Source organism: Azolla caroliniana, unplaced genomic scaffold, assembly GCF_043228905.1.
Source record: "Azolla caroliniana isolate FFs.n. ecotype wild unplaced genomic scaffold, voAzoCaro1.0.p SCAF_6, whole genome shotgun sequence".
Classification (NCBI taxonomy): Eukaryota; Viridiplantae; Streptophyta; class Polypodiopsida; order Salviniales; family Salviniaceae; genus Azolla; species Azolla caroliniana.
Window position 1 is genome coordinate 6882133 of NW_028230441.1, and position 11797 is coordinate 6893929.

The following is an 11797-nucleotide window of genomic DNA, read 5'->3' on the forward strand; positions in this document are numbered from 1 at the left end:
TTGTCAAGATCATAATAGTGCATGCAACCATCATTCCTTCTATCCAATCACATTAATCCCTTGCTAATATTCGTGAACATACCCTTCGCTTATGTAAATATTAGTGACCTACCTTCACCAACGTTATGTGTACATAACAATTACGAATAAGTTTTTTAAACCCATTGTACAACAACTCAAAGGCCCTCTAACAATGCTATTCCAAGAAGGGTGGAGATTTGGTAAAATGCTTGATTCATGGAAAATTGGTCTTGTTAAACTTATACCAAAAGTTGCATCTCTTATGTCTTTTGCTCAATGGACTGATATCATTAATGGGTGGGTTGTATAATATTTTTGCCAAAGTAATTGCAAATAGACTTCAAAACATGTTGTTGTTTGTGGTCCATCCAATGCAATATGGGTTTATTAAGGGAAGGGATATCTTGCATAATATTTTGAATGTGCAAATAGCAGTGGATTATGCAAAGGAATCCAAACAACAAATTGTAATGATACAACTAGATATCGAGGCATATGATCATGCTTCCCTTAAGCTAGCCCTCCCTAAATATCTCTACATTCTTAATCTCTCTCACTAACTTACCTTGACCTCTCTAAGCCTACCTAGTCTTTCAAACATCTTTTGGGTGGATGTTGGAGGTGGAGGAATAAAAGACTTGGTAATATATTTTTTGTGATCTTTTAATATTTTTCAATGGTTATTGATTAAGAATTTTGGTTGAAAGCTCGACAAGTCAACTATTGACTTAAGAACACATAATTTAATATTAAGAGGTACACATAGTTAGTACATGTCAAAGGTGGATTGTCACCTCTTGTTCATCGATGTTGTCCCCCAAAAGGGTGCACGTCTACCCAATTCCCACCTACTATGTAACATGATGTAAACCGTAAGGTTATATGCTTTGACTATGTGATGCACGGATCCTCTTTGCATATTTTCCTCTGTTAAAGAAAAAAAATGCAATCTTTGTCCCCATCATTTGAAAAGTCTTTAGAATAGTGCAATGAGAAGTTTCAATGGAATGGGGCCAATGGTTTTTTTTTTACAAACATATGAAGAGTTTGAGAAAAGAACTCCAAAATGTTTTTGTTAACTCTGTCCCAAGAAATTATTTAGTAACTCCATCCCTTTTCCTCAATTTCTATTTAAAGTGATAATATGTTCAATCTTTCAAGGAACAAATGAAGCATTTAGGAACATTGCAAAAAACTAAAGAATACTTCACATTCACAGGTTGAGGAATTTTACATTCAATTCATCCTCAAATATCCAATTATATGCGCAACTTGAGAAATAATATTCCAAGGTAGTCTTAACCTAATAGTCATATAAAGATGGTGCCCCATTCGAGCTTCCTTCCTTTTTTTAATTTTTCCGACATGACAATACTTAAGTGTTGCATGACTACCTTCTTCTCACGATATGTATGAAAGGCCTTTGGAGAGACAAAGGGAGCATGTAAACTTCATATCCGATCGAGAGTTTGAGATGGTTGGAGACAAAGATGCCATAATTTGAGATGGGGCGTGTGGCGCGAATAATCAAGTCAAGGAATGAGGTGTTGAGGATAGACTCCTTTCGGAGACTCTGAGGTTGACAATTCAAATGCGCGCTCATGTAGAGCATGCGTGGTTTAGCTTAGGGGAGGAAGCCATACATACATAATAGATGATAAGGAGGAACAAGTCTAGGGTGTGAATGCCAGGATTTGAACCCATCACCTCTACTTCTCTCACAAGCTAACAAGCTTTTAAATTTTAATAATATGTCCATTGCCCAAAACAGAAAAACGAATCTCATCAGAACAGAGAAAGAAAGGCTCCCATGGCGACACGGAGGAGGAGAAGCAGAAAAGCACATGAAAAGAGTGGACCGATTGTGGACTGGGAGTTCTCTCGAGGCTCCCTCGCGAGACAGGGGAAAAAGAAGATGGAAAGTGTCGGTGGAGTATTTTCTGGGATCCCTCACCATGGGAAATGTGAGGTTTCCATGATGAAACAGAGGAAAACCAGATGAAAAAGATGGACAGATTGTGGAAAGAGTATTTCAGGGATCCTTCTCCATGGATAGATAGACGTGTCATCAAGGTAGAGAGAGAGTGAGTGAGTGAGAGAGAGAGGGTTAATCTAATCCAGTCTAATTTGATGTAATCTAATCTGGTGCAGAGTAGGTTTACTTCGCCAGACTTCAGAGAGAGAAACACTTTAGAATGCTTATGGATTGATGGATCTTTCAATCCTTCTTGGGTCAATGAGGAGCTGAGTAACAAGAAGATCATTCTGTCAACTACTAGTCATGGTCAAGATGTAAGCAATGGAAACCATAAGGAAAACTTTGCTTTTGTGTCTTTACTCAAAGTCTGTGCTAAGAAAAAAGATCTTTGTGCTGGTACAAGAATACACGGTGAGATTATCAAGAAAGGCTTGCTTCAAAAGAGTCCATATTTGGCCACTGCTTTGATCACTATGTATGTCAAATGTGGGATGCTTGAAAAAGCACAAAATGTGCTTAAAGAGCTTCCTTTTCAGAATATTGTTGCTTTTAATGCATTGTTTGCTGGCTATGTCCAACATGGTCAATGCCATGAAGCACTATGTTGTTTTGAAAAGATGCAAAAAGATGGTCTCTCCCCTGATTCAGTCACTTACATTTGCATCTTAAAGGCATGTGGGAGCTTAGGAGCCATAGACAAGGGCAAGAAAATTCACGATGAGATTGTGAATAGAGATATGTTGGAACATGATGTTGTGCTTGGCTCTTCTTTGGTGAATATGTATGTCAAGTGTGGTATGCTTCCCAAAGCACAAAAAGTGCTTGAACGACTTCCCATACGAAATGTGGTCTCATGGAATACACTTATTGCAGGATATGCCCAAGAGGGGCAATTTAGTGAAGCATTGAATTGCTTTGAACAGATGCAAAGTGAGGGGCTCTCTCCAGATGTGGTCACATTTATATGCATTTTGAAGGTATGTGGAAGCACTGGAGCCATAAGTAAAGGTAGAGAAATTCATGGTGAGATTGTGAGTAGTGGTTTAATGGTGAAGGATATCATACTTGGTACTGCTTTGGTGGATATGTATGCAAAATGTGGCATACTTTCAAAAGCACATGAAGTGCTTAAAGAGCTCCCTGTTCGAGATGTGGTCTCTTGGTCAGCTCTTATTGCAGGGTATTCCCAGACGGGGCAAGGTCTTGAAGCTCTGAACTGTTTTGAAGATATGCAAAATGAGGGTTTCTCTCCAGATGTGGTTACATTCATTTGCATCTTGAATGCTTGTAGCAGCACAGGAGCCATAGACAAGGGTAAAGCAATTCATCAACAAATTGTTGACAAAGGCTTTCTAGAGAAAGATATTGTGCTTGGCAATGCTTTAGTAGATATGTATGTCAAATGTGGTTTGCTTATAAAAGCAGAACAAGTGCTCAAAGAGCTTCCTTCTCGAGATGTGGTCTCGTGGTCAGCATTAATTTCAGGGTATGCTCAGCAAGGTCAAGGTCGCAAAGCATTGAACTGTTTTGAACAAATGCAACAAGAGCACGTGTCTCCAGATTTGGTCACCTTCATTTGTGCCCTCACTGCTTGTAGCAGCATAGGGGCCATCGACAAAGGAAAAGAAATCCACAATGAGATTAAGGGTAGGGGCTTGTTGGGAAAAGATGTTATGCTTGGAAATGCGTTGGTGGATATGTATGCCAAATGTGGATGGCTAGAAAAAGCACAAGAGGTGATTGAAGAGCTTCCTATCAGGGATGTTGTCTCATGGTCTGCATTAATTTCAGGGTGTGGCCAGCAGGGGCAATGTTGTAAAGCATTGGATTGTTATGAATGCATGCAAAATGAGGGTCTTTTTCCAGATAAAGTTACTTTTATTTGCATCTTGAAGGCATGTGGAAGCACTGGAGCTATAGACAAGGGCAAGCAAATTCATGAGAAGATTATGAGTACAAAATTGTTAGAGAAGGATATTGTGTTAGGAACCGCATTGGTGGATATGTATGCAAAATGTGGTTTGCTAACAAAAGCACAAGAGGTGCTCAAAGAGCTTCCATTTCGAGATGTGATCCCTTGGAATGCATTAATCACAGGGTATGCCCAACAAGGGCAACTGCATCAAGCACTAAAATGCTTTCAATCGATGCAAGAGGAGGATCTCTCCCCAAATGTGGTTACCTTCATTTGCATCTTGAAGGCCTGTGCCAACACTGGTGCTATAGAAGACGGAGAACTTATTCACAATGAGATTTTGAGGATGGGCTTGTTAGAAAAGGAAATTATGCTTGGAAATGCTCTGGTAGATATGTATGCCAAATGTGGTTTCCTTGCGAAAGCAGAAAAGGTGCTTGAACAGCTTCACAGTCGAGATGTAGTTTCATGGAATGCACTCATTTCAGGGCATGCCCAACAAGGCCAATGTTATGAAGCATTGGACTGTTTTAAACGAATGCGAAGTGATGATGGCCTGTGTCCAGATGCAGTTACTTTCATTTGCATTTTGAAGGCCTGTGGCAATGCAGGGGCAATCGATAAGGGCAAACAAATTCATGAGGAGATTTTCAATAAGGGCTTGCTTGGGAAGAACATTGTACTAAGCAACACTTTGGTCGATATGTATGCCAAATGCGGGGAGCTTGAATTAGCACAACAAGTTCTTGAAGGGCTTCCAATTCGAGATGTGGTCTCTTGGAATGCTCTAATTGCAGGGTATGCTGAAAAAGGGCATGGTTATGAAGCATTGAACTGTTTTAGAAAGATACAAAGTGACAACCTGGCTCCTGATGAGATTACATTTCTATGTGTTTTAAGTGCATGTAGCCATTCGGGATTATTGGAGGAGGCCCAAGTACTTTTCAGAGATATGACCAAAACATATGGTATTATACCCAACCTAGAACATCATACTTGCATGGTGGTGGTTTATGGGTGTGCTGGGCAGTTTGAAAAGGCCATGGAAGTGATTAATGTGATGCCATCTTCTGATTATCCTACAGTTTGGATTGCACTACTAAGTGCTTGTCGAAAGTGGGGAAATGTGATGCTTGGCAGATTGGCATTTGATCAGGCAGTGCAATTGGATGATTATTGTGCCGTAGCTTATGTTCTGATGGCTAACATTTTTGCATCGAATGGCATGCATGGAGATGCAGAAAGGGTTGAAGCCTTGAGAATGAAATATGCTCCTTGGCCGGATGACAAAAGTAAGATCTGGGTTGGTTGTAATGAAAATATTCATTCATTTTCTAGTGAGTATATGTATGCAAAGGTAAAAGCCATTGCTTTTGAGATGTCATAGGGAGAATGTTCCTTCAAGAAAAGCATATAAGATGGGCAACAAATTTTTGTGGAATGCATACCAAGGCAAAAGGCACCAAACAAAACAGAAAGCTCTTCAGTGAAATCAAAGAAACAAAAAAAAGTGTTATCAATGAATGTCTAACCCATTATAGGTGTGAAGTTGAGGATTGAATGAGGGACTTGTTAAAATCATGAACTGTTCAAGACTGCATTATATGGCCAAACATTACATGGTTTCCTTACACTAAAGAAATGAGGGCCATTTACCAAAGTTTGTGATAAGTTCATAAGAATGGAAGATAACCTATGTGATGCACGAACACCAACCTTAGTTCCCACCAATCTAGTGGAAAACTAGCCTTACCTCCACCACATGAGTTTCAAGCTAGGAAACATGAGAAACGTGTAGGTTAATCTATAAAAGGAAATGTTCATATTGGTACCACAGAGAGTGTGAATGGCCACAACTAAATTGAAAACTCTCACAAAACTGAAAATGGTGTAAAATAGTAAATGGACGATTTTGACAACCTCTAGATGAAGAATGGCCTAAAACACATCTTCATGCATTCCAAGAATCACCTTGGGTCGGCTTGAGGTGCCCACATTGAGGCTGAGGAGACATCTTTATATTAGCAAGACTTGTATCTCTATGTTGGTATTGTGTTAGGATTTTGTCCCTCCTAATGGGAGAAGTTGGCAGTCCAATTCTAGTCGGTCGGCCGGATCGACTGTATTGAGGGTCGACCAATGTGAAGAACTTTGGGATCAAAGAGTCGAACCGACCAATTAGCTGACTTGAGAAGAGATCAAAGATAGAGTTGACTAGTCGGACCAACAGGGTGGTCGAAGACAAGCCTGAATAGTCGGATCGACTAAATTGTCGATTTGTGGGTCGGACAATCGAATCGACTAGTCGGTCAATTAATTATTATTATTATAATATCTTATTCATATATATATATATATATATATATATATGGAGCTAGGGAAAGATTAATGTGTTTAAGATTATTATTGTGTGATTCAAGAGATACAGAAGGAAGACGAGAAAGAGCGTGTGTGAGTACGTGACGACATAGTTTTGTGAAACTTGCCCAAACCCTAGAAGGAATATTTTCTGAGATTTGAGTCGTGTCTCTAGAAAGCTAGAGAGCCTTGTAATTTATCTTTGTAATCTTAACTCATAGTGAAATTTGTTTCCCTGTTTTAGGGTTTCCACATAAATCGTGTGGACTGTGTGCTTTAAGTTTCTGTTTTGTGTTTTTGAGTCTATCTTTCATGTTCATCTTCGGTCCCAAACCTAACAAACTGGTATCAAAGCTTGAGGTGCTAGATGAAAGGAGGTGTGAGTGGCTTTCTAGGAATGATAGTCCTGAACTCACATAACTACTCAGACTGGAAGATCAAGATGGAGGATCTTCTAATAGTCAAAGATCTTTATGAGGTTATAGACAGGAAAGAATACCCACAAAGGTATTAGAGTCTGAATGGAAGGTCTTGAACAAAAAGACGGTGGCAACCATCAAACAGAGTGTAGATGTGAGTGTCCTTCAGCATGTGGCTAACGACACAAATGCCTACGACTTGTGGCATAAACTTTTAGGCTTGTATGAAAGGAAAAATGCCCTCAATAAAGCCTCTCTGATGAGAAAGATTGTAAGAAAAAAGTACAGAGATGGAGAAAGTATTGTGGTGCACATTAACACTTTCATGGGGTTAGTGAACCAACTTACAACAACAAAGTTTCCGTTACATGATGCACTGCATGCCCTTCTACTACTATGTACTCTATCAGACAACTAGGAGAACTTAGTGGTGTCACTTAGTGCTTCATGCCAAGAAGAGAACCTGTCTTTACAAGTGGTAAAGAAGAGTATTCTGAACAAAGAGACAAGAAGAAAGGACAAGGGTGTCCTGACTCAATCAGAAGCGAATGTGGCACAAAACCCTAAAAGAGGTAGAAGCAAACATAGGAGTCCACAAAATAGAGACAAGTCCCATGCCAGGTCAAAGTCCAATGGAAGACTCACATGTTTCTAATGTGGGAAACCTGGACACTTCCAAAAGGCTTGTCAACATCTCAAGAAAGACAAAGGTGTCGCCAATGATGTCGAACCCAAGAAGATATCTGAGGAGAAAAGCACTTCAGCCAATGCTACTACTGAAGAAGAGCTTTTATTCATTTGCGAGCAAGCGAGTGTAAACCTTGCAAATGAAGAGTGCGCTTGGGTGATTTACTCCGGTGCATCGTTCCATCTAACTCCCACAAGAGAATGTTTTTCGCCTTACACAAATAGTGACTATGGCTATGTAAAGATGGGAGAATGGAGCATGCAAGATCGCTGGTATTGGGAGTGTATGTTTGATAACATCAACCGGTTGTAAGTTAATATTATGGGATGTACGACATGTGTTAGATGTCAGACTAAATCTGAGATCAATTGGAAGATTGGACGATGAAGGCTACTATGGTAGTTTTCAAAATGGTATGTGGAAGTTTTGCAAGGGAAGTCTCATAGTAGCCCGAGCATGAAAATAGGGTACACTATATGTGATGCATGCCAAGTTGTGTAAAGATGAAACAAATATGGTAGTCGGATTAGATGGTGAGTTATGGCATAAGAGGCTTGGTCACATGAGTGAGAGAGGCATGCATATCCTGGCTGAAAAGAAACTTCTTCCAGAAGTAAATGGGGTGCATTTTGAAAAATGTGTGGACTGTCTAGTCGGAAAACAAAACAGAGCTGCATTTCACTCTAGGCCACCAAAGAGAAGAGATGTGCACTAGAATTGGTCCACACAGATGTATGCTACGTGGATGCTCAATCACAACATGGTGGACAATACTTTGTGACATTCATTGACTACTATAGCAAAAAGTTGTGGGATTTTGTGCTGAAATCTAAAGACCAAGTGCTAACGGTCTTAGTTTCAGGATAGAGCAGAAAGAGAGTCTAGAAAGAAGTTGAAGGTTGTCTAGAGACAACGGTGGCGAGTATGGAGGACAATTTGAGGATTATTGGAAGACCCTAGGCATACAACTCGAGTATATAGTGCCAAAGACCCTTGAATTGAATGGTCTTGGAGAGACTCGAATGAATCAAATGATAATGGAAAGGGTGAGGAGCATGTTGTCACATGCAAAGCTTCCAAGGTCGATTGGGCTGAAGCTATGTTGACAGTTGTCTATCTTATAAACAAGTCTCCCTGTCGAATGGTGATGTCCCATAACGGGTGTGGACAGGTAAAAATGTGTCTTATCATCACTTGAAGGTGTTCGGATGCTTGGGATATATGCATGTTGCAAAGGACCAAAGGTCAAAGCTAGACAACAAGTTAAAGCCATGCATATTTTTAGGGTGCTTTGAAGATGAATTCGGCTACAGGTTGTGGGATTTACTTGACAAGAAAGTGGTGAGTAGTCGAGACATTGTATTTATGGAAGACAAGATGATTGAAGACTAGAAACAATAGAAGTCAGGATTGCCTTCCTAGTCAACCACAACCACAACCACTATGGACTTAGCACTAGCCAACTCTACACAATAAACTGTTAGGAGACAACTAGTCAATACAACATAATCCGAATTGGTTGACTTGGAGCAACCGACTGATATATATGAGTCGGGGTCGGCCGGCCCACAGAAATTGACTGAAGCATATGAGTCGGAGTTAGTCGACCTTCAGCAACCGATCGGCATGTATGAATCCAAGTCGAATGAAGAGTCGACATACACATCTTAACATGAGCTGACCATGGGAGGTAGAAGATATACACTCAAACAAAGGAAAGCGCTCTCTGAATACTCCAACCAATATGTTCTATTGACTTATGAGGATGAACTAGAATGTTATGAAAAAGTCACGGTAGATGAGCACAAGGAGAATTGGCAAAGTGCAATGCAAGATGAAATGGACTCCTTGCATGAAAATTATACTTGCAACTTGGTAGAACTACTAAAAGGTAAGAGAGCCCTGAGAAACAAATAGGTCTTCAAGCTAAAAAATGGGGAAGATGGTAGCTCACCCAGATACAAAGCCCGAATTGTAGTAAAGGGGTTTCAACAGAAGAAGGGGGTCGACTTTGATGAGATATTTGCACCAATCGTAAAGATGACATCCATTCGAACTATACTGAGTATAGCAACTAGTATGAATCTAGAAATAGAGCAATTGGATGTAAAATCAACATTCTTGCATGGGAAGCTTGATGAAGAAATCTATATGTAGCAACTTGAAGTTTTTGTGGAGAAAGGGAAAAAGAATATGGTATGTTGACTAAGGAAGAGCTTGTATGGTCTGAAGCAAGCTCCATGTCAATGGTATAAGAAGTTTGAATCCTTCATGTTGGAACATGGATTCCATTAAACACAAGCCGATCACTGTGTTTTTGTCAAAAAGTATAATGAAGGTGACTTCTTGATTCTCTTGGTTTATGTGGATGACATGTTAGTAGTCGGACAAGATATTAAAAGGATTGCGAACTTAAAGAAAGCTCTAGGTAAATTGTTTGCCATGAAGGATCTTGGACCAGCTAAACAAATCTTGGGGATGCACATAGTCTGAGAAAAAACTAAGGATGTGCTATTGTTGTCACAAGAGAAGTATGTGACAAAAGTTTTGGAAAGATTTAACATGTTTGAAGCAAAACCAGTAGGGTTTGCACTGCCAACAAATTGCAAGCTAAATGCTAGACAATGTCCGAGAAGTGAGAAGGATAAGGCTGAGATGAGAAGTGTGCCATATGCCTCAACTGTTGGTAGTCATATGCGAATGCCTGATCGACTCGACTATGTGGAGACTGGGGATGACACCACTCATCCAATTTGGCATGTCGACAATGTTCTATTCGGGAAAGAAGGTAACAAAACATTCACTAAGAATGTCTTGCATGTTCTGATCATAACAAAAAAATTGGTCTTGGTCGGCCAAAACGCGGAGTAAGGTATGCAAGTTTGGTTCAACCACGAGGGTTGTTTCATCAAAAAGGAGGGCCGACTTATTGCGAGAGGGTGAAGAGAAGGTCAAATGTTCATCCTCTATTCAAACGAGGTAAAATCAACCATGTATGCAAAGCAACTCAAGGTAGACACGGATATAGAATTGTGGCACAAGAGAATCGGCCACATCAATCTCCAAAAACTCAAGGGGATGCAGTCGAAAGGAGTCGTCATCAGACTCCCAACCTTAAGAGAGAAGGAGATTGAAGGAGTATGTGAAGCATGCTTGTTACATGCATGACCATAAATTATCCCATTGTAAGATTGTACCGTGGTATTCTATACTCATATTTATAGCCAGACCTAAGGCCCCCAGGCATGCTCACACTTGGCCTTAATGGGTTGTCTCAATTCCTAGGATTAAACTAATCCTGCCACCTTTACACTCTCGCTTAACCCTCACACTTTATCCACTTGTATGAATACTATAGTACAATCTTACCACGGGATAATTTATGGTCATACTTGTAACAATGCCAATTCGGTAAACAATATCGACATTCATTTCAAAAGGAAAGAAATGTGAGCAAAGGTCTCTTAGATGTAATCCACTCCTATGTTTGGGGACTGGCACAAATGACAATATTCAATGGATGCCACTATTATGTCACCTTCGTTGACAACTACTCCAGGCACACTTAGATATTTCCAATGCGCCAAAAGAACGAATTGTTCTCACACTTCCAAAAATTCAAGAACGGAGTCAAAAAAGAAATGGGCCGACATGTTTGGTGGCTTCGGTCAGACGAAGGAAAAGAGTAATTCTCCAAAACCTTCACAACATACCTTCGAAAAGAAGGAATCCGTCAAGAGTTCATGTGTCAGCACACACCGCAACAAAACAGAGTAGCCGAAAGGAAGAATCAACATATACTTGAGGTAGCAAGGGCCATGGTGAATGAGAAGAATTTGCTAAAGTCATATTGGGCCGAAGCGGCATGTACAACCGTCTAGTTGATGAACCGATGCGCAATATCTGGTGTACATGAAGTCACTCCGCCCGAGAAATACTTTGGAAGGAAGCCAAACCTATCTCACATTAAGATATTCAGCTCTATTGCATTTGTGCACATTCTTGATAAGAAAAGGAAAAGGCTTGATCCAAAAGTGGAAAAATATTCCCCTGGGGTACTCGCTTGAGCAAAAAGGGTACAAGTGCTTCAACCCTTCTACTCGAAAGATTCGTGTGAGTCGAGACGTTGTATTTGACGAATGAGAATCATGGTACGATCCCGTTGTCGTGGAGAAAACCGTCCCTAGGAGGAATGAGTGGATAGTGTGCGTGAACCGGCCCTTACACACGGGCACATGTTTTGGTGTATTTACATAGTTAAGTACAAGTCGGCGATGTAGTTATCCTATGTAGCATGAATTCGTTAGGTAGGGGATCGAAGAGGATCTCTGTTCGGAAGGACAGAGAATAAAAGTGATGTAACAGTTTGTAACGGCTCTCTCTCCTTGTGCTATAAAAGGAGGGGAAAGGGGGGTGAG

General features: G+C 40.3%; 1 protein-coding gene across 1 annotated transcript; it reads left to right on the forward strand.

The window, feature by feature from the left end:
- The first annotated feature begins 1807 nt into the window (after positions 1-1807).
- Positions 1808-5748, forward strand: LOC147862902 (pentatricopeptide repeat-containing protein At2g39620-like). The gene is made up of 2 exons (XM_087320962.1): positions 1808-2094; positions 2173-5748. Exons 1-2 carry the CDS (start codon positions 2020-2022, stop codon positions 5299-5301), a joined length of 3204 nt encoding a protein of 1067 aa, XP_087177088.1. The 5' UTR covers positions 1808-2019; the 3' UTR covers positions 5302-5748.
- Positions 5749-11797: the final 6049 nt, after the last annotated feature.

What these genes read in the sequence shown, in the direction of transcription:
- LOC147862902 (XM_087320962.1), top strand. Translation starts at nt 2,020, where the DNA reads ATGAAAAAGATGGACAGATTGTGGAAAGAGTATTTCAGGGATCCTTCT. An exon ending in TAGATAGACGTGTCATCAAG is followed by an intron (nt 2,095 to 2,172) that starts GTAGAGAGAGAG and finishes AATCTGGTGCAG; the next exon opens with AGTAGGTTTACTTCGCCAGA.